General features: G+C 40.4%; 1 protein-coding gene across 1 annotated transcript; it reads right to left on the reverse strand.

Moving 5' to 3' along the window:
* Positions 1–12530: 12530 nt before the first annotated feature.
* On the reverse strand, positions 12531–26436 carry dusp10 (dual specificity phosphatase 10). The gene is made up of 4 exons (XM_022211491.2): positions 26195–26436; positions 24375–25204; positions 17810–18178; positions 12531–17020 (listed from the first exon to the last, which is right to left on the reverse strand). Exons 2-4 carry the CDS (start codon positions 25156–25158, stop codon positions 16755–16757), a joined length of 1419 nt encoding a protein of 472 aa, XP_022067183.1. The 5' UTR covers positions 25159–25204; positions 26195–26436; the 3' UTR covers positions 12531–16754.
* Between the last annotated feature and the right edge of the window lie 736 nt (positions 26437–27172).

Consider the following 27172-nt stretch of genomic DNA (forward strand, 5'->3'; position numbering starts at 1 on the left):
TCACAAATTTTGAAAACATTGTTACCAAAGCTAGTCTTTCAGAGTGTGAGATGCATGCACAGGCCATTGCTCTTTGAAATGCATGAAAAACTCGTCAGCAGGTAGCTCAAGCCTTTGACAGAAGTATCTGCTGGGTGCAGAAGTGGTGGCAAAGGTACAACAAAGGAGGATCCTTTGAAAGGCCGAGGGTAAAAGACACCAGTCATACTGGCGACTCAGTCAGAGGTAGAAAAATGTTTCTAAGAGCACTGTGCATTGTTACTGAACAGAAACATTCTGGCTGAAAGCTTTCTAGAGGCAACATACCCCACAACTCACCAAACTGTAAAATGAGAGGCGACTGGCTTTCACAAAGAAGCACATAACTCTTACTCCAAAAGTAAAAACTCAGAGAGATTTTCTCTGATGAATGCCCTCTCTGCTTATTTCTGACACCCAACAGCCAAAACAACCGTATCTATACCACCAGTTAAAAGTTTGGACACACCTTCTCATTTCATGGTTATTCTTTATTTTCATAAGTGTTTACATTGTAGAATCTCACTGAAGGCATCAAAACTATGAATGAACACATGTGGAATTATGCAGTAAACAAAAAAGTGTGAAATAAGTCAGAACATGTTTTATATTTTAGATTCTTCAAAATAGCTACCCTTTGCTTTGATTACGGCACACTCTTGACATTCTCAAGATGAGTTTCATAAGATTGTCTACTAACACTATCTAAATGAAAGACAGCTTATTTGGTATATTAGGTTTTTTTTTTTTTTTGAAATGGCGTTACTGATGTTGCACTTCTGGATATTGCACGTTGCTGAACATGTCTGACAAAGTATGACTTAAGCAGAGCAAAAAATACATACAAGGTGCAGTTGTATGTAAACATATGAAAATATGTGGTTTCAGTAAATAAATACAAGGTGCATAAAGTAGTAGTTTAGTGGCTAGCAGGCACTGAGGTCCAGACAGTTAGAATGAGTGGTTGTAGAGTTCAGTTCTCATATGGCTTTGGGCGAAAAGCTGTTTTTCAGTTTGTTTGTCCATGATTTGATGAACCCACTTGACAGTAGTGGATCAAATAGATGGTGTCCAGTATAAGATTGGTCCTTAGAAATGTTTACTGCTTTACTGAGCTGAATAAGTCCTTCAAAGTAAGCAGTGAGCAGTTGATAATCCTCTGGTCGGTGTTGATAATCCTCTGGAGGGGGCTTCTGTCCACTGTTGAGCAGCCTGGGCTATGTAAAGTAGACCAAAATGCTTTTGATGGAGAAGCAGGAAAAGGACATTAGCAGCTTTGCCTGCAGATTGCTTTCTCTGAGGATCCTCAGGAAGTGGAGTCACTGCTGTGCCTTCTTTACTGCTGCTGTGGTGTTGGCAGTCCAGGAGAGAATTTCATCAATGTGTGTACTCAGGAACCTGAAGGCAAGGTCCCTTCATCCACAGGCCCCATTGATGGTTTGCATAAAGGGTCTGCTTAGTTTCTTCCAAAGTCTACAATAAGTTATTTTATGGAATTTAGGCCCTGCACCATCAGTCCTTGGACTTCATCTCTGTCCTGAGAAAAGTTCAACCACAGTGTGCAATCAGCAAACTTAATATTGATATTAGAGTCATGGATGGGGCACAGTCATATGTGCACAGTGGTTCAGCACACAGCCTTGTGGGAAGTCATTGCTGACTGGAATAGTAGAGGAGAGGTGGTTTCTTTTTCTAACTGCGAGAATTTAGTCTGAAAGTCCTTGTTCCAGTGGCATGTGGACTGTAAAAGTCCAAGATCATGCAGTTAAATAACCAGTCTACTGGGGATGACAGTGTGTGAATAACTCTGAGTCAGTCAGCACAGCTCTAGTTGTGTTTATGGTATTCTCTTTGTTCAGTCTGAAACCACTCTTTCTGCTCTGCATGGCTGTCCATCCCTGCTGGTATTTTCGATCATCATGTACATGCTGTACACCTTGATTTTGCCGTACCTTCATGCAGGTGTGGACTGGCCATCTGGCATAGAGAGCACTGTCCTGGTGGGCCGGTGTCTAGTGAGGCTGGTCGAATCATCTAGCTTTGAAAATGGACGGGGCTCGAGCATCAGGTCCATACCCAGCCGTCACTGGCAAGAGTAGCCGCAAGGGATAGACCGCGACAAGTAGGAGGGCCGCCACACTGAGCCTGCATCTGCTGACGACCCCATTCCAGCTGCACCTGCCACACCAAGCACCACACTCCATCCACATTCCCTCCCCAGCTGAAAGCTAAGTTGTCCCTTTTCTATCATCTAGTCCTCGTTGTTAGTATCTTTGTGTAATAATATTACTGACTAGTGTTCTTCGCCTTAGTTGGCTTCTGTAGTGTTTCTGTTCCAGGAATTGGTGGTGAAAAGCCCTGAGTAGTTGTTTAATTATATATGCCTAATCTTGCTTGTAAGATTAAATCCGTCTTCTATAGCAGTGCTTGTTCATAGTCGCTCCTGTAATTCATTATCTGTCTAATGCACCGACCAGCCACTAGTTGTCACTCCTGAGTTCTTGTTCTAGTTAAACCTCCATAACCCCTTCACTTCCCTTTGTCCTGACTTTGAGTTCCTGTATTGTTGTACATTTTGGCAAATAATAAATCATTTTTTGTATTGTGTGCTGTGATTTGTTGTCTTGTACTTGAGCCTCAAACCTGCCAGTGACAATATTTTACTTTCCTTCCTCTTTACTGAGCTAAATAACTTCTTCATATTCTGGATAACTTTGGATCTCTCTCAGCATGCAACAGATCCGGCACATAACAAAGGGCATATACTTGCTCTAATTATGTCCAAGGGTTTAAATGTCATCATGTGAAGTGACACAATTTTAAATCACTTGGCATTTAAGTTTTGGTCAGGGGTGCACTCACTTCTGTTGTATATGTAGGTGCATGTAACTTTTTTCAAGTGAGGAGAAATATTTGCAAAACATCCAGCATTGGGTTGTTGGATTGGATTCATACAGTGGGACCTGTATTTTTAATGTAATAATCCAATCATAAGATTTTACATACATTTACCAATAAATGCAGTTACTTTAGGGTGATACAATTTGGAATCATTTCATATTTAGGTGTTCATGCATCACTTCTGTTTCATACCATGTATCTCAATTTCAAAGTAAGCACAAAATGCAATACTGAAAACTGCTGAGAAAAGCTTTACAATAAAGTTTCCAAGTTTGTAATTGCAAACCAACTTGATATGCTTTTGTGTCTTTATATGCAATAAAATCTTATAGAATTTAAAATATCTTGTAAAATTTCAGACCTGTTATTAGTATCCAGGAAGTATTTAGTAGGAGATCCTTTCTGAATATAAAAACCTGTTTAGAGAGAAAAATATGATTTAAAAATAAATGACAGAAAATTCAGACAAATAAATATGATTCATCTTACAGTGAGTGCAATTACATCTGTACTGACAGAGATGAGTGGCTGTGAGCAATCATGAGCTCACTGTCTGCTCACGCGGAATGCTGATTATTCCTATTAAAAGTACACTACACTTTATTTGGAGTTGCGTGATGAGATTGGTGGATTTGTTTCCCAAATATTTGCCTATATTTATGGTGCATGGAAATACTATTTTTGTCCAGCAGAGTGCAGCAGTGTCCTCCCCCTTGTCTGTACAGTTGAGTGGGGTGACAGGGAGGTTCCACAGCCCTGCTGAGAAGCTCTGTGATATTATCACAATGTGCTATTTATAAAAGTCCTAATTCAGCTCCACAGTTGTTTCCATTGTGAACATAAAAAAGACAACCAAAAGGAGCAAAGGCTACTCCAAGCATTTCTAGTGGTAGGTACCACTGAAGGATGATCTGCAAATTTCTTGCCACCAAATGGATGATAATGATGAAACCTTGCACTGCAACAGCAATACTGATGTTTCTTTCATCTATAAGTGAAATGCAAAATTTCTGTTTATTTGTAAGTCTTTGCATGGTTAAAGTTTTTGTTCTGAAGAGGCCCAGCGTGTTCAGACCTATGCAGGCCTTCTGTTGTGATTTCAGGATTGCTGCCCCCCTGTAGTTTATTCCTCGCTGTTTAGTCTGTCCATCTTGCAGTTGGCATGAGTGTTCCTTTGCCTGCTAGCATCAGCGTGCTCTTGTTATGTGCTCCCATGTGAGCCAGTTTCATATGGCTTAAAGTCCACTATGTTACACTGGAAAAAATGCCCCTCTCAAAACAAGAAAAGAAAACTTATTTCAAGGAAAGTTTACCTTGAAATCAGTGAAAAAAAAAAAATAAAAAAAAAAATCTGCCAATAGCACAAGTGAAAAATTGCCTGGTAAGATTTCCCAAAATAAGATGTGATATTTACAATATTGCGATCTTAAAATTAGCTGGGAAAACTTCTATTAAGCTATATTTTACCAGGATTACCTTTTTTTTGTAACAAAAGAGCAGTTTTTCACTCAAAAATAGATTTTTGCTTTGATGTAACCTCCTAATCTGACATGTATTAAACCTATTTTGTTTTTTCTTGTAAAATACAACTCAAAACAAGAAAATTTCAAGATGATTTGACTTAAGATATATAGGATGCATTGTCTTCAAACTAGTCCCTTCATCTTGCTGAAATGTCACTTGTTAAGTGACTTTATCTTAAATCAAGTGGGATTAGACATTTTGACTAAAAATTAGACAAATAGACTTTTTGCAGTGTATTTTCATTTAAAGTCGAGTGTCCTTCCTGTAGTGGCTGCAAGTTTGATATATAATATAAGCTGTAAATTTATTAGTACTAACAAATCCCATCCCCAGCCAAAGCCCAATAAGCCTTATAGAGCCGCAATGTTGCTCCAAAAAAAATCTATTCATGGATTAATGGATTCTGCCACATGCAGTGTCTTTGTGCTTATTAGTTTAATGTGTTTGTGGCAATAAGCAATAAACTCATGACACTTGAATCCTCATACACTAAATTTGTGGGGACATATCCACCACTTTTAGTCATTCATGGGATTTGTTGGCATGATTTACAGTCTCTCCTTTCCCCTCTTTGCACATCCACATTTCTGACTTTTTTTTGGACATAGTCTTTGGTTTACAGTACCTGTTCTAATTTTTAACTGCTGTCAACCAAAGAAAAACCAACACCGCTTTTCCACAGTTGGCAGCTGTCGCACCATTTACATCACTTATGTGCAGATGGACCACTAAGTGACTGAGCTGGTATGAGGAGAAGCAGAGTTTGAAATAATCATAATCTTTTTAAATTTTCATGTATCAATCCAGTACAACATTATGAATGGAAACGAGAAGACTGACCAAGAAAAAGTCTGCTGATATTATAAAGTATAGATACAATCGAGTGCCTCCAGCTCCTATAAGGGCTTTTCACTCCACTTTAAGTGCAGATGTTTAAAAGCAGAATGCACACAGTATCTCAGATATTTCTTCCTATAAAATTAATTTTGAGCGTCTTGACTACGTCGTTTTAAGTATAATCGCTCCCTTAATGGAGTGAAGATCAAATTCACAAAAACAATATGACATCAAATCTGAAAAATGAATAAATAAATAAAGCAAATGAAAAGGAGTTTGGTCCAAGTCCAGACCCAGACTTCATCCTGTCTAGGGTGTTTGAAGGGAGGCTCCTAACAATTGTCGAACCTCGGATTCAGGAGGAGCAATATGGATTCTGTCCTGGTCAGGAAGAGTGGACCAGCTCTTTATCCTTGGGGGTCATGGAGTTCAACCTGCCACATGTGTTTTGTGGATCTGGAGAAGGCCTACGACCATGTCCCCTGATGGGCTCTGTGGGGGGCACTGTGGGGGAGTATGGGGCACTGGGCTCACTGATACGAGCCATTTGTTCCTTGTACAACCAAAGTGAGAGCTGTGGCTGCATCCTCGACACAAAGTCACACACATTTCCAGTGGGTGTTGGACTCCTCCAGTGCTGCCCCTTATCTCCGATCCTGTTTGTGGTGTTCATGAACAGGGTCTCAAGGTATAGCCGGGCTGAGGAGGGTGTCTGGTTTGTGGACCTCAGGACTGAGTCTCCGCTTTTTGCGGATGATGTGGTTAGGTTGGTTTTATCAGACTGTGATCTTCAGCATACACTGGACCGGTGTGCAGCTGAGTGTGAAGCAGCAGGGATGCAGATCAGCACCTCCAATCCAAGGCCATGGTTCTCTGCCAGAAACCCGTGGATTACTCCATCTGGGTTGTGGGGAACTGCTTCCCCAAGCAAAGGAGTTCAAGTATCTTGGGATCTTGTTCACTAGTGATAGGAAAATGGAGCAAGAGATGAACAGGCGACTTGGTGCGGTGGCTGAAACACTGTTGAGCCACAAGGCAAAGCACAGTTTACCAGTTCATCTACGTTCCAACCCTCACCTATGGTCATGGGCTCTGGGTAGTGCGCTAACGGACTGAAATGAAACAACGTGTGCTTTAAATGCAGACTTTCAGCTTTAATTTGAGGGTATTTACATCTAAATCAGGTGAGCAGTGTAGGAATTACAACACATTATGTATGCGTGATCCAGATTCATTGTGATGGTGCATAGAGCTGAAATGTTAAAATTTGTGTGAATGTCTAAATATTTATGGACCTGACTGTATCAAAATTTGCCAACATTATGACAATGTGTGGCTTTGACTTCTTGTGGAAGCACTTAGTAGAATTGTTTTCCAGTAGAATGGGGTCTAAATAAGTGTTGGGGCTTGCCAGCCCCGACAGCGCAATATAATGGATGGGTAGAATATGTCATGAAGAGTGTGGCAGGGGGCTTCCCAGGGTTAAAAGCAGATGGAAAGATGAGTAGGAGGGGGGGGCTTTCTCTCTCTGATGAGGCAGAGGAGTGAGCAATATCAGACAGCTTTCATGATATCTACAGCACAGGTAATGAAAGTCCAAACTTCCTCTGAGTTAGCTCAGATGGCATTATAGAAGAAGGAGGAAAATCTTCAGTGAAATTAAAAGCGTCAATTTACTATATTTTAAAAGTATATTAACAACTAGTCTTTCTGGGTATAAGTTCATATTTTTGACTAAATAAAAATTGCTTGAATCAGAGATCATGTTTGAAGGAATTACAAAATGAATTACTTAATAATAAACTATTTGAAGTATATAATTTGTAATTGAAGTGGCGTAATTGTGCTGTATACATAGGTGGAAAAAAGTTTTCAGACACCCCATGCATTTGTTAAATATTTCATCAAAAGCCTGTGGTACATGGCCTGTTACCAGAGAGAGATTGATGAAATCTAACATTGAAAGATTATTAAAGGGAAAACCTCCTTGAACAGTCTTGTTGTGATAAGGTCTAAAAGACATGTTGATTGGTTTAGGTGAAGAAACTGTTGAAATTAGCTCAAAGAGATGTGTAGGAGTGAAGAAGTCTAAATATCCATCAGGTCTTACGGCCAATTCTAAAGCAACTGTACTCAGTAATACATCTGTGACAGTTGTAGGAAGGGAGAGATTATTTTTTTCTGTGATCGTAACAATTTTGTCTGTAAAGAATCTCATAAAGTCATTAGTGCTCAGAGCTAAAGGAATACAAGGTTCAACAGAGTTCTGACTCTGTCCAGCTGGCTACAGTGTCAAAGAGAAACCTGGGGTTGTCCTTGTTCTGTGTTAATGATGAATAATATGCTGTCCTGGCATTAAAGAGAACTTTTTCATAAGTTACTAGATTGTTTTTCCAAGCTATTTAAACTTCCTCTAAACTAGTGGAATGCCATTTCTTTTCCAGCTTTGGCAATTCCTGCCTTAAAGTCTGCAGCTGAGAATTATACCAAGGAGCAGGTCCTCTCTAAGACATAGCTTTCTGTTTCAAAAGTGCACATTCCCAAGTGTTGTAGGTAGTGAGGCTGCAGCATTATCAACAAGATAACCCACTACTGTGGGGGTAAAGTTATGATAATTGCTCTCCCTTTTATCAGTTTATGGTGCTGAGGTAAAAAGCGATGGACTCACTTCCTCAAATTTGATTACAGTCTTGTCAGACAGACATCTGCTGTAGGATTTGTTCCCAGCTGCTGTACAATCCATTATTCTAAATTATTCTAAATTTGAACATTATCAAAAAATGGTCTGATAGAACAGAAATACTAACAGTATTTCGGCTTCTATGCCATATGTCAGAACAAGGTCAAGGATGTGATAAATATTGTGTCGGTTTACTTGCATGAACCTTACTACAGTCCTTCAAGAAATTAATTGCTACAAGTAGAATTGTGATGAAGTAATCCCAGATTAGGTTTCCCTTAGCAGCTGCAGAGCTCTGTACTGTTACATGCACCTGAAAGGCTATGTGATGAGACAGAAAACCTGATACTTTTTTTACTTCAGTGCCATTGTTCTGTTAAGCTACCATTTCCATGAACTTTTATGACTTATTGTACATTTTCCTTTCATTTGGTCCCGGCGTCTTTCTTCTTTCTTGCTACAATAGACTGTTCCCCAGTAGACATTTTGAAACGGCTTGAAAAGCATGAATGATATGTGCATTCCATGAGAAAGAATGAAATGGACATGACAGAAGTTCAACTCTGCCTTCGCTCTAAGATAGCTGGAACGGGCTCCAGCCCCCCCCCCCCCCCTCAGCCTACAGAGGATTAGGCAGTGTATACATAATGGATGGATGGACAGAAATGAATTAGGTCATTAAGCTGACAGTAATATTTCGTGATGCTTGTATCTCTTTAGTAACTCTCCTTGGCATTAGCCTGTCTGAATGTGTGTTGCTTAATTTCTGTTATGTAGCCGGGTCGGAAATTCACAAGCAGGCAACCAAGACAGAGCAGACAAGCTTAGGTGTAAGGGATAGTTTTATTTACACAAGAATACAAAGAACTACAATCGGAAGTGAACAGACTTCCGCTAAGAACGGAAACTCCCGGAGGAGATTCACAGTGACCCCAAAAGGTGCTGGCGAGACAACTGCACACCAGTGTCTAGTCAGAAAATATTGGTTTTACAAGAAACTAATACAGACTGGGTAGACACAAACGTAAGTCAGACTGGATTGAGCTGGGACCTTAGCTGTATACAGACAGTGAGTGGAATGGGAGGTTTGTGGCAGGCAGAGGTGGAGATGGCTAGGCCGATGGTGGAGACCAGATAGGGGAGACGTGGCAGGTTCGAGGTGGCTCGGTTGATGGCAGCAAACGGACAGGTGCTGATGAGGCAGGAGTCGGCTTGATCCAGACTGACGAGGGAGACAGAAGGGGAGTCCAGGCGGAGGTTACGAGCAGGCGGGAGGTCCAGGACTGAAACACAAGAGACGACTGTCAACACGAGGGCGCTAGACGGAACGAGGACCAGGGCTAACTGAGGCTGTTTGATGGTCCGGCATCAGGTTGTGGTCTGCGTCTGACTCTTACGGAGGATGAGTGCAGTAGTGTTGAGCACTCCCACTTGCTCACACACCAACTCAGGTGATTGAGGATTGGCAGCACCTGTCCACATTTCACACACCATGATCACACTTACCTAGAGCGAGAGGAAGTAAGTTGGAAGGGAGGGATTCTGCCACTACCTGGCATCCGAAGCGTGACAATTTCATTGCTGTCATGCTAGCTTTATGATACCGGTATACACATAGAAAAAATGTTATTTAAATCAAAGGTTACTGTATGTGTCTTTATCTATGATCCTGATAAAGTGTCCATGAATGCATTATAATAACACTGTAAATGAATCACGGGACAAATCTGAGCTAATACCATTAATGAAAATATGAATAAACGTGATGTGCTATTTTCTGATTACAGCATCACTGGTGCAGCTGGAGCATCATGGCACCAAATACGAAACCCAAACATGGCCACAGAGATAGTATGGCACGTCACTTGGTGTCACCACACTGAGTAATGTCCCATTTTTGTAGTGTTTGGCTAATATGAACCAACACATAATACTTCAAAAGTCTAATGTGCCACAGTCCACCGCTAGACTCACTCTACAAATGTGTGGACTCAGCAGCATTTCAATTTATAGCACTTTGCCTTAATTTATGTTCTATCTCAAAACTTCTTCTTCTTCCCTGCTCCCTATCTGTCTGTCTGTCTGTCTGTCTGTCTGTTTATGGGGGAAGGATACATTACAGTGAGTGGGACAGTTTATCTGGATCAAAATGCATCAGAGGTGCATATATACTGTATGACCAAATGCATGCAGCCTCACAGAAATAGCATTTTTATGCCACATTTGTGACAACTCTCATTCAAACACAAGAAAATTAGTGAGATCAGACACTAATGTTGTGACCTGCCAGTCAGTGCTCAACACCAAAAAAATCATTTCTTTATGAAACTGGGTTTAAGCAAGGGATGTAGTCGTGTTGACAGAGGAAAAGGCCTTTTTGTCACAACGCTGAAAGCATGTCATTTTCTAAAATATAATAGCAACATACTGTCTGTTTGAATAAGAGTTCCCTTTATGGACACTACGTAAGGGTTTTAATCCAAATTAATAAGAAATCGCCCAGTTCAAAAGTACTGAAAAGTATGTGGACGCGGCGTCTAGATGGTCTACAGCTCACCCTGACTCATCTGTAAATCACAGGAATACATTTTTATTTGTATGAGAAAAAAAAATATCCTTACTTGTTGGGACTGCAGGAGAAAATGAAAAGTCCTTAAAGGAATATTTGTTTTTTATTTCTTTGTTTTTGGTTATTTACTTTTGTCATGACTAGTTATCCGAGAATCCTGATACCACTTTCATGAAGCTGATGCTAGCTAAAGTTAGTTTGAAGACTCAAAACTTTATGATACTTTTCAAAGGTAATAGAATCTACCCAACAGCACCTCTAAACGTCAAAATATTCATGCACTCTATATGTTTTGCTGAAGCATAAAGTATTCACTTTATTACCTCATCGGTCTAAATCCAAACAAGTCCTACCTTTAGCATGGTGTGTTTTAACATTTAAAGAAACATGAGCAGCATCATTTATTAGGTGAAAGCATCAGGCAGGGACATTTTGTAAAGTCTTGGTGGGAAGTTGTGTGACCGGATCTTCCAGTGACAAAGTGAACAGCGTTGATAGCACCAGTAATGCCGTCCTCAGGCTCACAAATCCTCTCTGCTTTATTTCACTGCCTCCTCTGACTGGGAAGTATGAACACACTCAAGAGTGAGAGAGAGAGAGAGAGAGAGCGAGAGAGAGAGAGAGAGTGTGTGTACTTGTTTATCAATACCGGTGGGGACGAAAACCTGACTATTTGCTATAAAGGTGAGGACTTGTCTTACGGTGGAGACCTAAAATGAGGTCCCCACGGGTGGCAACACCGTTTTCTTGGCCATATTGTTGTTAATAAAAAATGTAAAAGTGCAAAAACGTTTCTTTAGGGTTAGGCATTGATTTGGTGATGGTTAAGGTTAGGGTTAGGGTAAGGGTTAGGAGTTAGATATGAATGGGAGTCAATGGTAAGTCCCCACCGGTATAGAAAAACAAACATGTGTGTGTGTGTGTGTGTGTGGCTAAGGTAGATCCTCCTCTCAGGCCTACTTTGCCTAATACGTCCATTCAGAGTTCACAGTAGAGCGGCGTGCAGCAGCACTAACATAAGGGCTATTCTGGTGCCGCCAGCCTGCCCAGTGCTGATAGGAGAGGATTAATGAGGCGGGGCACTCATCGCTCATAATTAGAAACAACGGTAAAAACTATTTTTGTGCCTGTTCCTATGGAGAGATCTTGACCCCGTAGCCATGAGGCAGTGAACGCCTGTGATGTTGGAGTAAATATAGGCTCATAACTCCTGAAGCTATGTGACACATGGCTCAATGGACGGGGGCACAGATAATTCACAACTCTGGCTGTGTACACCCCTCCATGCTCAAATATCAAGAGACTGACAGAGGCAGTCACTTTCTCTTACAATACAAACTGTAAGGCCTGTTTTAATTCTATGAAGTCCAGTCATTTCTGAGCTTCTGCTGGTGGCCGTGCTGTTTACAAGCAGAAATTTATTTTGAGATCAACATTACATGATTTCTTCCTTTTCTTCTTCAGTCAGCAGTTGCTCTTTTCATATCAGCATGTTTTAACAGGAATGTTGAAAAGATTTAACTGTTTCTTGTGAAGCTGGAATGATTAATCAATAACTGATGATTTGTAGAAAATTCGTCTGTATTTTTCTGACACGATCATCTAAATTAGAGATTCATTTAAAACGTAATGGACAGAACTGACACCACAACTTCAAAAGCTATGGCAAATTTGTTAGCAAACACTTGCTTATTTACACTTACAGCAGATACCTTGTACAAACTGAATTGGCTTTGAGGTGTCCTTCATTCTGATACTTCCTCTGCTTTTAAGTATCTTAAGGCTTACTCAAACCCTTATACATAACATATAATAATTAGATCTTCTGTTCATGTAAATATATTATTTGCAGCAGCTTTAAATGCTAATAATGCAGTGAAACATCTGGCACAAACTAAATAGGTGCATATTTTTCACCTAATTCTGCATTTTTCTTTTAGGAGCTAAAAAGCTGCGAACTGAGGAGAAACAGCAAGAGAATAAACTCTCGGGACATCCACACAAACTTGAACCCTCCCTGTTTATTTCAAAGCTCACAAGTTGGGATTACAAAATTACAGTGCTTCAACTGCAACAGTTTGAGGAGTAGTAGGAGAAGAGTAGGAGAGATGACAGACTAGTTGAGGAATTTTAAACAAGTCATGCAAAAAGGTATGGGAGAAGGCCTCCGTTATAATAGCACCCTTTGTGGAAAAAAATAAATCCATCTGTCTGTAAATCAGTGCAAAAATAGTAATGAATATATGCATACAAAGAATATCTATTTTACCGTGCAAAAGTTTGGGGTCACCCAGGCAATTTCATGTTTTCCATGAAAACTCACACTTTATTCCATGTGCTAACATAACTGCACAAGGGTTTTCTAATCATCAGTTAGCCTTTCAACACCATTAGCTAACACAATGTAGCATTAGAACACAGGAGTGATGGTTGCTGGAAATGTTCCTCTGTACCCCTATGGAGATATTCCATTAAAAATCAGTCGTTTCCAGCAAGAATAATCATTTACCACATTAACCATGTCTAGACTGTATTTCTGATTCATTTAATGTTGTCTTCACTAGAAAAACAAACTGCTTTTCCTTCAAAAATAAGGTCATTTCTTAGTGACCCCAAACTTCTGAGCGGTAGTGCATTTACTGTATATACTTGACTATAGACTATAGACACAAAGAAAGATACAGAGATTTGAAGAGTAAAGCTCATTTCCACCGGAGCCTCTGAACCCAAAGCAGAGACTCTTGAACAAGTCTAGTCGTAAAGACCGCACATCAAACCAGACAGCTCGATATTGTTCTAATACAGAACCATATTTCCAAACGAAAGGTAACAGAATCCAATGCTTTTTGAAGCTGTCAAATCAGGCTCCGACCTCTACAGAAAGAGGAGTGTGGGAAAGACAGACAGCACCATAATGACTGCGAGTATGTCTCGCAGACAGGAGCACACAGCATGCTTTCTTTCCAACCAAAGAGTAGCATTCAGTACCACAGCTAACTATTCAGTCAAATAGATCATTACATACAGAAGCCATGTGCCACTGTGATTTAGGAACCAGCAAGTGGGATGAAAAGGTTCATTTGTCTGTATATAACATCGGATCAGATGACAAACAAAGCAAATTGTATTCACTGAACTTAAAAGCACAAGCTACAAATGTGCTAAATGGTTATTATGAACCCTTTTCTTTTTATCATACTCAGATATACTGTAAAGCACCAGTAGACGCCAGCAAAAAAAACAAACAAAAAAAAACACACAGGTAAGAGCACAGACATTTTTAAATTTGTCATTAAGTCACACTTACATCTCACTTCATTTTGAGGCTGCAAACTCGATATTCATGCTCGATATGTTCGCGAAGACCTCACAAAATAATTTTAGAATAGTTGGATACAACCTGGAACAACTTTTGCATAGCATGGATTTTCTTATGAGGGATATTTCAAGCTTATTGTTGTGAATGTTGGTGTTGTAAAGTCATACTGAGAGCACAGTGTCTATGTAGTCAAGATGATATAAAAACTTGCATTCTAACTAAACTTACCAACAGAGACCCTTTTTTTTAAACTTTCGGATTCACTTGTAATGGTCTAATGGTTCAAGTCAAGAGCTAAAACACTTTTGTTTTATGTTTCTTTCTAGCTAAAAAAAGGAGTTATTTTTTAGATCTAATCTTTGGATTTTTTGTACTCCAGGTGAAAAATTAGACACTCTTGTATCTTGGAAAAACTTTTACAGCCCTTCTGTGTACCAGATTAAAACAATTAGATCAAAGAGACAAGGCTTTGAGGCAAAATCCAGACTATTGTTCAAAAAGCACAGTTAAAATTTTACACATTTTTAGAGCTTTTAGACAACAAAGTTGATACACAAAATTTTTTAAATGCGAAGTTTTTATGGCCTTACACTCTTTTTGAGAAGAGGTCTTTATACTGTGCTTGGCTGGGCGCAGATGGTTGAAAAAAGCCTAAAACACATGCATTCCACCAAGGTAGTTATAAAGTTCCCTTTTTATCATTAAACCTGTCAACAGATGAGATAATCAAATGTGTGAAAGCTAACTAGGGTGAAATACAAACGAATCTGTGCACCAACAACGAGATTAATGCATGAAGAAGCAGAATACTTTTTAACCTGTTCACTTCTATCTACATACATTTATCATAAAAATGAGTCAGAGGTGAGTACAGATATATCAGGATGAGGATAAACTTTCTGTGCGCATGTACTTTATACCACAGTGCTTTTTAGTGCCAAGTTGATTTAAAATTCACGCTGATGCTCAGTTTCTCTTTCAAATGCCACCACTAGGTCAGAGATGCAGTTTAGGAAATTTTTTTTCCAACAATTTTTACCATATGTGATTGCAAATGTTTTACATTCCACATACTGACCAATAACAGCAGAAATAATACAATTAGATGTTTAATTACAGTTAAACTTGTACGCTACACAGAGACAAGGAGGTGCTCAGTAGTTTTGTCTGGGGGCTAAAATTCCACCTCAGTGTGCTGTGTATTCATCTGCACATGATGGCATTTGGGAAAGCTATGCGCAGGCCCAGTGGTGACACATGAATTAAGGCAACTACAGAGGCACTGGAGCAGCACGTGATAGCGCTTGCCTACAGGGACGGGGAGTTGCAAAAGACTAGATGAGGGTAATGGCGCTCGACTGTACCACCACTGTCACACTAAACTGTGGCCCACAAGACGAAGTGTATGCTTGTTTCAAGTCTGTACCTCAACTCTGCTACCTTTGAATGGGCTGCATCATAGCTCAAAATGTCGGCGGTTGATAGGAACATAGGATCGAGCAACACAGGGACGGTAACACAGCAAAGTCCATCACAACATAGCTGGCTCATATAAGAACGGACGAAACGAGGAGAAGCAGGCAGTGAAATTTTTGTGTTGTGTAACATAAATCATCTCCAGTAGCCCTGTTTTACAATAATCGCTAATTATTTCGAAGCATTCTTTCATTTGCCAGCAGCCATGCATAGAAAAGCTCATATGCCAAGTATATATGTGTTTACACACCACCGCGCAAAAGCTTGGGGTCACCCAGACAATTTCATGTTTCATTTCAAAACTCACACTTTTATTCATGTGCTAACATAATTGCAACAAGGGTTTTCTAATCATCAGTTAGCCTTTCAACACCATTAGCTAACACAATGTAGCATTAGAACACAGGAGTGATGGTTGCTGGAAATGTTCCTCTGTACCCCTATGTAGACATTCCATTAAAAATCAGTCGTTTCCAGCTAGAATAGTAATCTACCACATTAACAATGTCTAGACTGCATTTCTGATTCATTTATTGTCATCTTCATTGAAAAAAAATGCTTTTCTTTCAAAAATAAGGACATTTCTAAGTGACCCCAAACTTTTTAATGGTAGTGTATAAATATATATATAATATATTAATACACACACAGACATACACACATTTGTAGTTCAGCTACAAAATACAACCCCATTTTTTCCTATCTCTTGTAGACATCTGCGCCAAATATTACAGTGTGCACCATGAACAAAAATGTATAGAACTGAACGAGAATTACATGAACATCAAAATGGTATTTCAGCAAAGAGCTGGAACTGTTTTATAATCATTTTCAATATATACACATAAGATTAAGGTCTCAGTTGCATTCCAATTTGAAATTATTGCACAGTAAGCCGCTGTTGGCTCATTATGGTCATCTCCACACAGTCTCGTATAAAAATAGAACAATAACACACCAAACAAGTCTTCATTTTTCAAATAATTTGACAGGCACTACTGTTGCCAACCCCGCCTGAGTCTGCAGACAGAAACTTTGGGCCACAGTGTGAGCTTTAGGAGTGGCTCATGACAGTAACTGCTTCTAAGCAGAGAGAAAAATGTTTTCCAGATTTTCTTCTTTCTTGTATGTGCTCCTTTGCGATCACAAATGGAAATCTTCCCACTGACCACTTCCTCTCTATATATCTGTTAAACTTGTCTTCTCCTCCAGGACTTCAGCAAGGTTTAAACAGTAGGGATTTTTTTTTGGCATTTCTCCTCACCACTGACCCAGAGCTTTGGCACTCTACAGAGTCCAAGATGAGCGTGAGGAGATTTCAGAATACTGTCCCTCCCTCAAATACTCCACACTGGCTCATAAAGCAGCCAGTTCCTGTTGAAAAACAGTGACAGTGAGTACAAGTGCGAGCATCGCAACAAGGGGTTCATTTAGACAATGGTTTCCACACCAATCAGCTTTGGCGTGAGAATTCGTGGCGTTATTCCGTTGTTGAGATCCTCCTCAAATTCCAACAGCTGGCCCATGAAGTTGAGGTTTGGGGAGATGATGGGCCTCCTGGTTTTGACAAACTTGTAAGCATCTGTCATGGTCATCCAGGTGTGCTTCATCAGGTAGGCAATCACAATGGTGGCTGAACGAGATACGCCTGCCTGGCAGTGGATCAGAAGGCCCATACCTGCTTGGTGTGCTTCCTCTGCAGAAAGGAGCAATGAAACAGTTTGGATAAATTAGATTGGCTGCTTGTGTTTAGACAACAATCAAAAATTCAGAGCTTTTTCATAAATGAGAAAAATATGCTTGCATTCCTTCAAGTATGGTATTATCACAATAAAAACAATAAATGACCCTTTTTCTATATTCTCTATCCATGTCCTACTTAGTTTTGTCAGGTGTTAGAGCAGACTGGTAACTTAAGGCATTTTCATCTGCACTATGCACAAGAGTTCTGCAGTAAGATTTTAATCTTGAAAAAAAACAGACTGTAAGCTCTTGGCGGTATATAGATACCCCGACATGAGCAATCAGGATCAGGGAAAAGAAGAAAGAAAATATATCCTTAACCACATGCATAAGTCATGTTTAAGACTAATATTTAACTATTAATTTTGCTCCACAACTCTAGAATTTCAGATTAATTTCAAAAACGTCGGGCAACTGTACTCAGAGCGAGTAAGAGTGAGCTGTTATAAACTCATAATTTATATGCGTCATAATTCTTCCGTCCTGAATTAGAATTCAGAAAAAAATAATTGTTCTAATTAGAGGGTGGATAATGTTGCTTATTTTTCTATGCAGCATTAGATATGTTTTTATTTCTACTTCTGAGAACAAATATTCACATTAAACATTTGACATTTAACTGCCTTCAGCTCCATGCAACTTGCAGTAGGACAGCTTAAAATGTTGCAAGGCAGAGAGTAGTCTTAGCGTACACATCTACAGTACCAACGTCTAATGCACAGCTAAGTGGCAGGTTTCATACCAATAAACTCAAAAGCCTCCTCAAAATACTGGCGCAGGTTCTGCTTGTTGCTGTCAGTGGCAGGCAGGCGCTTGTAGATGAAGAGCCCCGTCTCATAGTGATACAGTGGCAGGTGGGTGGTCACATTGAGGATGTAGCCGATGTTCAAGCGCTGCAGCAGGTTAATGTCATGAGCATCTTGCTCATTCCCCAGATAGAGAAAAGGCAGGATTGGTGTCAGCTCGGCATTCTCTATATCTGGGGTGGTGGGCAGGGAGTGAGGTAGAACCCCGGTCATGCCAGCAGCTGCACCTGTGTCCAAGCCCTCATGAAGGTGCAGTGAGTGCTCACACAGGTTTTCGTGGCTCTGCCTAAAGCAGCTAAGGCCTCCTGTGGAAACAAAGAGAAAGAACGTGGTATAAACGCAATGCGGACCATCTCTACAATTTGGTACACTTTGTGTTTCATTGACAGGCTGAAGAGTTCAAAATGAATAAATGTTTCCTTGTTTATCTAATTTTCAGTTTTTCTATACCATCTCCCTTTTGAAGACAAACTGGACTTCTTTTGGTTTCAGTGGACAGAGCACTGAGCAAACACAGCACAGGTCAAAGGTTCAGTTCCCACTGGAGCCGTGCATTCCAAAAACTACATGTGGTCATGTCTCTGACCTCCACAGGACACATGTTACCACTGAGCAGGACAACGAAGCTTTGCTTATATGGCTCAATTTGAGTATTGGATTAGTATGGAGGGATCAGCTCCCCACTCCGGCTTCCTCCCACAGTCCAAAAATATGCTGAGATTAATTGGTTACTCTAAATTTCCCGTAGGTGTGAATGCAAGAGTGATTGTTTGTCTGTATATGTAGCCCTGCGACAGATTGGCGACCTGTCCAGGGTGTCCCCTGCCTTCGCCCAAGTCAGCTGGGATAGACTCCAGCACCCCTCGCGACCCTAGTGAGGATAAAGCGGTGTATAGAGGATGGATGGATGGATGGACCAGCTCCCTAAAAAACTGTTTTGAGAACTTGAGAAATATCCAAAAGAGCACATAAAATACTGTTTCCAGACAGTCCTCTGTTGACTTGTTATCTGTAGGTACACAGATGTACTGAATGTTGAATGGACTATTCACTGCATATGTGTACTTATCCAAAAAACTGTCCTGCACCTGTTTGGACCAGTACAGACTGTGGATATTGCTCTGTTCATAATCCAATAGAGCCACACCAGTGTGCAACACAGTCCATTGCATTTCCTCTAATATTGAACACAGAAAAACACACAAGGAAGGTAGGACTGTGTCTGATGATATTCCTGATGTGCCGTGCACAGTATGTGAACATGGCAGACGATTTTGTGAGAAATGAGTACTACCTCCTGTGTTTGGGCTCCGTCACTACAAACAAAGCTCCTCCAAAGTCCAGCAGCGACTACTTTATTTTAAACTCTTGAGGTGAAAAAATATAAAGGTGTGGTTGACCAAGAATCTCCACAAACAGTCTCTCCTTTTTTCCCCCTACCATTATTAATCCCCAGAGGGGACTCTGCATATCAGAGTGGTCAGAGATCAGAGCACAGGGTCAGCCACGGTACAGAGCCCCTGGAGCAGGAAGTGTTAAGGGCCTTGCTCAAGGGCCCGACAGTGGCCGCATCGGGGTTTGAACCTCTGACCTTCGGATCAGTAGTCCAGAACTTAACCGTTGCTCCACCACTCAGATTTTTCCCTAATCAAACACTTACAAATGACATAAAATTATATATCAATTGTCTTTAGTTATCACACGTGAATTTCAGACAGTTCCAAAGATCAAGGAAAACAAAAGCAACAACTGATGAAAAAAATCTTACAATTAATCCATTAACATACATTTAAATATGCAATAATTGAATTCTTTATCACTTACGGGAAGCAAAAACAAGCTGGAAACACCAACACTAACATGTCACTTCCATGCAGATTGTTGTGCTAGCAAATAGTGTTTTTTTTTTGTTTTTTTTTTACAGATATTCGTTTCATTTCTGCTAACTTGACAAATGTCCAATTAGTCAATGTTCTTTAGCTGTTTTTGCTCCTGAGGGAAATATCTGACCCTTTAGCTGCTCAATGCTCCAACCAGATGCCAACATTTTCTGTGCTTGCAAAATTGTTTAAAAAGTCATAAGCTACGACATCACAGTCACTCCCAGGCTATTTGTGATGTATTTCCATATTCATGATGTGCTGTATTTAGAATTGTAGTCTGAACAATGTTGGATTTTTGAGGCCAATATGCATACATTATATATTTCAAAATCAAAATGGATTTACAATGTTACATGTTAAATTACAATGTGTACTCTCCATCTGTTCTCAGCTCTAGAAACCATTTTAGCTTCTTTTAGCTCCTTGTTTTGCTGTTATGATGGTTTTATTGTTGTGGTTCAATTTTGCTGATCTTATCAACCTTGTTATCAGCTGCAGCAGGAAGCTTCTTTCCATAAAAAGCTCAAATAAACCAGAGTATAGTATGGTACAGTAGCGGTAAAGCTAAAACCACCACAATTCGTGAGCTGGATATATAATTCGGTAAATGTGTGCTGAAAAATTAGGCCACAACAACTTCAAAAGATGACAGTATTTCAGACTTATGGATACAACATTTGTATAAAATCTCAGTTGCAGTACAGCGCTTAACAAATTTGTTAGACCACCATCTAGTGTCAGATGCTGCCCTAAATTAAGAGTACTGGTGATTACCAAAATATTTTTTGCCGTTTCTGTAACGGTTAATCTGCCAGTACGTGCTGTAATCAAAATTATATCAAAATTATATCTTTATTGCTAAAATATAATAATTGTCAATATCTATGAATTTTCAAATTTACAGTTTTGCAAAAAAAAAGAAAAATAAAAAAAAAAACCTAGTAAATCACATTATTATATTTTGATTGAGGTGTCAAATTGCAGTGATTTACTGGCATTCCTGAAGAGAAAAATGTGTTTTAGTGGTTGTATGCTATTCTTGATTAATTTCTGACTTCTCAGAGAAATGCAGTGGCTCAGAATAGGGTATAAAGATGTGAATTCAGTTTAAATTCCTGATTCCTGTTCAAAATGGTGAAGCATCAGGAACTCGCTGAGACAGACAGAGTTCGAATTAAAGCATTTCATGACGCTGGATGCTCTTTGAGACAAACAGGGCAAGACATAAAGTGTTCTCACTGTGTGGTCTACTATGCCTTGGACTTGAATGCAGAGACTGTACTTACAAAATGTGCCAAGGAAGAGAACATGTAACCTCCACGCAGAAACATCCCAGGAAGGCCGGGACACAAACCAGGGATCTTCTAGCTGCAAGGTGAAAGTGCTAGTCACCAGCCCCTGTTTCTAAATCAGAATCTGAGAACGTCTCCAGAATGACCATAAGCAGACGACTGAAGAAACGAGGCTTAAAGGAAACAATAGCTGCTAAGAAGACATTATTGAGGCCTGCAAACATTCAGAAACTGCTACAGTTTGCCAGGGAGCACAGACACTGGACTGTAGACGACTAAAAGAAGGCACTATGGACGGACGAGTCCAAGTTTGAACTCTTCAGTCAGCGCTGTCGTGTTCATGTCCACAGAAAAACTGGAGAGCTTTTTGATGCTAGTTGCATTGCACCTACAGTGAAACACGGTGAAGAATCCATTATGGTATGGGGTTCCATTTGTGGAAATGTCATGGACTTCAAATCAATGGTACCATGAACAAGAAGGTCTACCACAACATATTGGTGCATCATGAAATCCCTTATGCATTGACCCTGATTGGTCATGGGTTTATATACCAAGAAGACAATGACTCCAAGCATACTTCAAAGCTGTGAAGAGACTACTGGACCAAGAAAAATTAATCTGGAAGACAGTAACTGATGGATTGGCCAAGTCAAAGTCCAGGCTTGAATCCTATTGAACAGATCTGGGATGTACTGAATTCAAAAATAGATCACACAAAGGATTTACCCAAAGCAGGTCTCTGGGAACAGTTAGAAACTATTTGGAACTCAATAACAAAGAGATTGTGGAAAAGAACATAAAAACAATGGAAGCAAGAATACAAGTTATTATCAGATCCAAAGGAAGACATGCAAAATATGAAGATTTTTGGTGAATATATGTGAATAATGACTATTTAGTTGTTCAAGTTTGTCATTTGCCTAATAAATAAAAACATATTTTTTTTAGTTTGAAACAAGTTAATGACGGATTTCTATAATATTTGTGCTTTCTCGATTTTATGACAGGTGTTCTAATAAATTTGTTAAGCACTGTATATATTCTTCTTCTTATTATTATTATTATTATTTTTTGGCCAATATGTTATGTTTCTACAAACCCATCACTAATATTACATATGTCCTGAGCAGGCCAGATAAAAAATAATTTTAAAAAATCTTAAAAAATGAATGAATACATAAATAAATAACAAATAAACCCTGATCTTCGGTAATACAGACATTTGTTTAAAAAAATAACACATCAAACATAATCTTTAGCACAACTCTATTGCAGTTTGTTACCTCACAACTCAAAACATATACTAATACCAATATTGCGGCATTTATCTGCCACTACATATTTGGAAATTAACATCATTTGGTTAGCAGACGCAAATCGTGTAGTGGATAAGCTAGCCACACAGTGAACCAATGAGCCTATTCTGGCTCACACTGACCCAGCACTGTTTCAGTGTGACCCCAAACCCAACTGATAAACAGCACTTCTCATAGTTAACTCAGAATATCAGCAGATAGCTCCGGAAGCTGCATGTTGTTGAAATATGTTAGGTGTGACCGAAAATATGTGAATTTCTACTTCACTGCTTTACTTTCATAAGCCACTGGCACAGTTCCTGTTTAGAAAGTGTCGCTTCCGCCTCGCAAGGCCTCCTACATCGCAGACGTGTTGTTTTCAGCGCTTACTTTTAACCTTCCAGCACAACTGTCATGTTGTTTAAGGCAATTCTGACAGACTAAATGTAACCCATTACTGGTCTTAGCTGAAGCAGGGCTGAGAAGGAAGATGTTGTATTTCCACGTATTATTATAACTCATGACTAAGACATGCTGGTAACCGAGCAACGAATGGCGGAAGAGTACAAACATGCATGCTCCAGATATATCACTAAAGTTACTGCTGGAGCAAATGTGTACCTTGCTCATCTAGTTAAAAAAGTTCACAATACACACTACTAGTCAGAAGTTTGGACACGCCTTCTCATTCAATGTTTTTTATTCATTTGTATTATTTTCTACATTGTAGATTAATACTGAAGATTAACATTTTTTTTGTTTACAGCATAACTCCATTTGTATTCTTTCGTAGTTTGATGTCTTCAGTATTAATCTACTATGTGGAAAGTAACTAAATAAAAACCACTGAAAGAGAAGGTGTGTCCAAACTTTTGACTGGTAGAGTATTTTATAGATGTGAAGACTTAAGCACCACTACATTTGGAAAGCGAGAAAGCAGGATTACAAGTATTAAACATGTACTAAACAGGTGGAGTTTTTAATGAAGTAACAGCCACTGGATTATATATATCCATATAGGCAGCAATCAAAGACATAAATGTAAAGAAAAGAGAGAAATTTGTTATCTGTGTTGACAAAAAAAATGATGAAGCTTGGGCCATTTGATCCCCTCAGCAGAGAGGATGGCTTGCATATTGCAGAAATTAAAGCGGGGAAAGAAAGAGAAAGACCGTTTGCCTGTTCCTCCCACTGAGGCGAGCTTTAGATAGAAATCAATGCAGGATGAGAGTCTGCAGAGGAACTTCGTCCATCAAAGTACATAGAAGAACAAGAATAAGAAGAGAAGAACAGATGAGAAGACATCAAGGTGCTGTGATCTCACGGCTGGACGGCGGATTGGAGGCATTCAGAATACAAACGCAGCCCAGCCACCAACCATGACATAGTGCTCCAGCTTTAAACAGACAAACCAAAGATAGAAAACATGGCAGTGACCCAGGGACAGCTATCTCGACAGGCTGTTTTATTTACAAACAGCTGCTTCACAAGCACTACCCAAAGCACAGTGAGTGTCATGCACAGCGCTGCTAAAGAGAGTGCGCATATGTTTATATACATGGGCTGTATTCTAGGTGCAAAAGCTGCTTTATGTGGTTCTATAACTGCTGTGATGCTTCAGGACAGAGCTCACAGGATGAGAGAGTTACAACCACTGCATTGACAGACAATATCAGTTGACCAGAACCATAAAGGTTAAAGTTTAACGGGCTTTACACACGTTCCACACAGTATTATTCTCCCACACTGGTTTCATATCAGCTTATAACACCACTAAGCTTTTACTGCTAGTAAATCGGGCATTACTTTCTGATGTGTAAAGTGATTATGTCACTCCAGAGTCAATCTGACATCCATGAAATGCATCTTGTAGGCATAGTTAGGGGGAATCAAGCAATGTGATAAGTAAAAAGAGAAAAGAGGCTTTCCTTTGTTATAAAATAAACCATTCTTTCTCTCTTTTTTTTTTTTTACTTTTCATGGTGCTTGCTTCCCCACACTTTGATATGCCTACAATAATAGTGTTACCTTTGAGGATGACGGGGTCCTTGCCCTCTCTCCTCAGTGAATCCAGAACCACATGTAGGGGCTGGGAGGAAGTCAGCCGGTTGGCGTCTGTGGTGCTCTCATCGTAAACCACAATCTCTTTGGAGAAGATGCCCTTAAAAGAATCCTGGGCCTCCCGGCAGGAGATGAGGTCCAGCACAGTGATCTTGCCCTGCTGCAGCCGCCGCCGGCTGATCTTGTCAGAGCAGTTGATATGCACAGCCCCCCGGATGTGGCTCTTGTTGTACTCCATGAAGGGCCGGCAGTCAATGATGATCGGCACAGGCCCTACAGGGTGACCCATGGAGCAGCAGGTCATCCGTTTGGCCAGCTCATTGGGGTGGATGAGCCTCACGGTGGACAGGGCCTTTGGCGTGCCCGGGGTGGGAGTGGGGGCACTTAATGCTTCATGATTGCTGACCATAGAGGTGGGCGGCCCAGCATAGCTGAGGTTGGGGCTGCTGGCACTCACCTGGCTGTGGCTGAGGCTCTGGCTGTCCTTCTCATAGGTAGTCACAGAGCAGCAGCTGGCACTGCTGCATCCACACGACAACGAGCGCGTGGAGCCCTTGGATGAGGGCATATACGTTACAAGATTGGCCGTTGCCCGAATCTTCACCACGGTGGTGCTGATGACCGTCTTGCTGCTGCTGCTGGTAGTGATGGAGTCCAGGTAGCTAGTGTCCAGGCGCAGTTGGAGTTCCTGAGGTCGGATTGGCCTTGGCAGCGCCACCACAATTCTGTCGTCAAGAGGAGATGGAGGCATGGGGAGGCCGAGGGCTGGACGTTTACGGAGAACTCAACAAGCCGATCTGTGGAGACAGGGGTAAGCCACAACATCAAAATATCGGCCTGCAAATAGATTATTTCTGATTAATTCTGAGTGAACAAGCTGAGAGCACACATTCTGACCTCTTCTCTGTTTGATCAACATGCAAACTAGTAAACGCATGTTGAAGTCAAATATTAGTAGTGTCAACACCTGCAGGGAAACACCCGGAGCAATGGGAACATTTAGGTGTGACATGCTGTCCACTAATAATAAACAGTGAAGTCATCCAAGAGGCTCCTGTAACTGAATCACTTTAAAAGTAATTAGTATGAATCATCCTCCCGATACTGTACATGCCTGTGAATTTTTCATCCCAACTCTGCTCTGTGTGATCCAAAGCTTCTACAACACAAGGGGGGAAAGAGGAAGATAAAATACTGCATCAGCGCTACACCGCAGTTTTGTCTTTCATCCCAATAGAAAGTCGGGGCAGAAAACAGAGGGCTGGCAGATCCTTCAGATTAGAAGCCTGGACATTTTAAAATCATGCCATCTTGGCCTGTTGAGTACAGACAATCGCCGAGCTCTGCCTGTCCCGACCGCTGCCGTCCTTTGAGCACTGTGCAGGTTCAGCAAAATCACAAATCATTCATGGCCAAATTCATTGAAGAAACCGGCATGAGAACGTGCCGAGAATTTAATATGGCTTTCAGGAGGAGAGGAACTGATTAGATGAGCTGCAGACTGAAGAGAATCTAATTTCACACCACCATGCCTTATTAAAATTGGAAGAAAAATAATAAATATATAATCGCGATGGTTGATTTTAGAGGTAGGGATTACTTTGTCGCAACGGTTGGATAAAGCCAAATAAACACACATGCAGCAATAAAACACGTCATTAAAATGATAACAGAAAGATTACAAAGTGGTTTCAGCAATTTGGTGTGCTTATTCAATAATTTGAGAATCTCGTAAAATCGCTATGACGGCGCATTTCAACAACTTGTGCTACTAATTCCAAACTTGCCTTGTATTTCTTCTCAGCGTTAAGTGTCGCGGCTGGCTGTGGACAGATGTGTTATCTCCGCTGACAACGCTGGCTCCATTCAGTCCGTCCCGCTGTTGTGTATCGGCAACATTTTTGCTACTTTTACCCTGCTCCTCGGTAATAATATTGAAGGAAGTCTGCCAGCCTACAGAAGTCGCGGAGCGGGATTGACGCGGGTCTGAGCCAATGCGCGACTTCATAAATATTCAAAGTGACGGCCTTGGTACAGTGAGGTCCGGCCCTGCGGGGGGAGGGGCTTGGCCGGGTTGCCTCGCTCTGTGATTGGAGGGGGGCTTGTCGCTTGAACGGCCTTCAGTCGTACTTACGTATAGGGATGATGTCACTGGCAGCCAATCAAAAGTCTCTCCGGGAGGCTCGAAGAAGAAAACACGGCGCCTTTCGCCGCTCTACGTAAGCTGTTAACAGTAAAATGGAACCTGAATGGTGCACAATACATCCTGCGCCTCAAAGTAGCTGCTATAAGAAACTAAATGCAGTTAAGACATTTAGCTCATATCTGAAATAGTATGTCCATTTCTTGTTCACCAATTATACATACACTATCAATCAAAAGTTTGGACACACCTTCTCATTTAATGTTTTTTTCTTTGTTTTCATGACTATCTACATTGTAGATTCTCACTGAAGGCATCAAAACTATGAATGAACACATATGGAAATAACTCTAAATATGTTGTATATTTTAGATTCTTAAAAATAGCCACCCTTTGCTTTCATTACTGCTTTGCAAATCCTTGGCATTCTCTCCATGAGCTTCATAAGGTAGTCACCTGAAATGGTGTGCTTTGTCGAGGTTAATTTGTGGATTTTCTTGCCTTCTTTATGGGTTTAGGACCATGCTGTGCAGAAGTCAAGTTGGTACACAGCTGACAGCCCTATTTGACAACTGTTAGAATCCATATTATGGCAAGAACCAATCAGCAAAATAAAGAGATA

The sequence above is a fragment of the Acanthochromis polyacanthus genome, chromosome 16 (assembly GCF_021347895.1).
Source record: "Acanthochromis polyacanthus isolate Apoly-LR-REF ecotype Palm Island chromosome 16, KAUST_Apoly_ChrSc, whole genome shotgun sequence".
NCBI classification, from domain to species: Eukaryota; Metazoa; Chordata; class Actinopteri; family Pomacentridae; genus Acanthochromis; species Acanthochromis polyacanthus.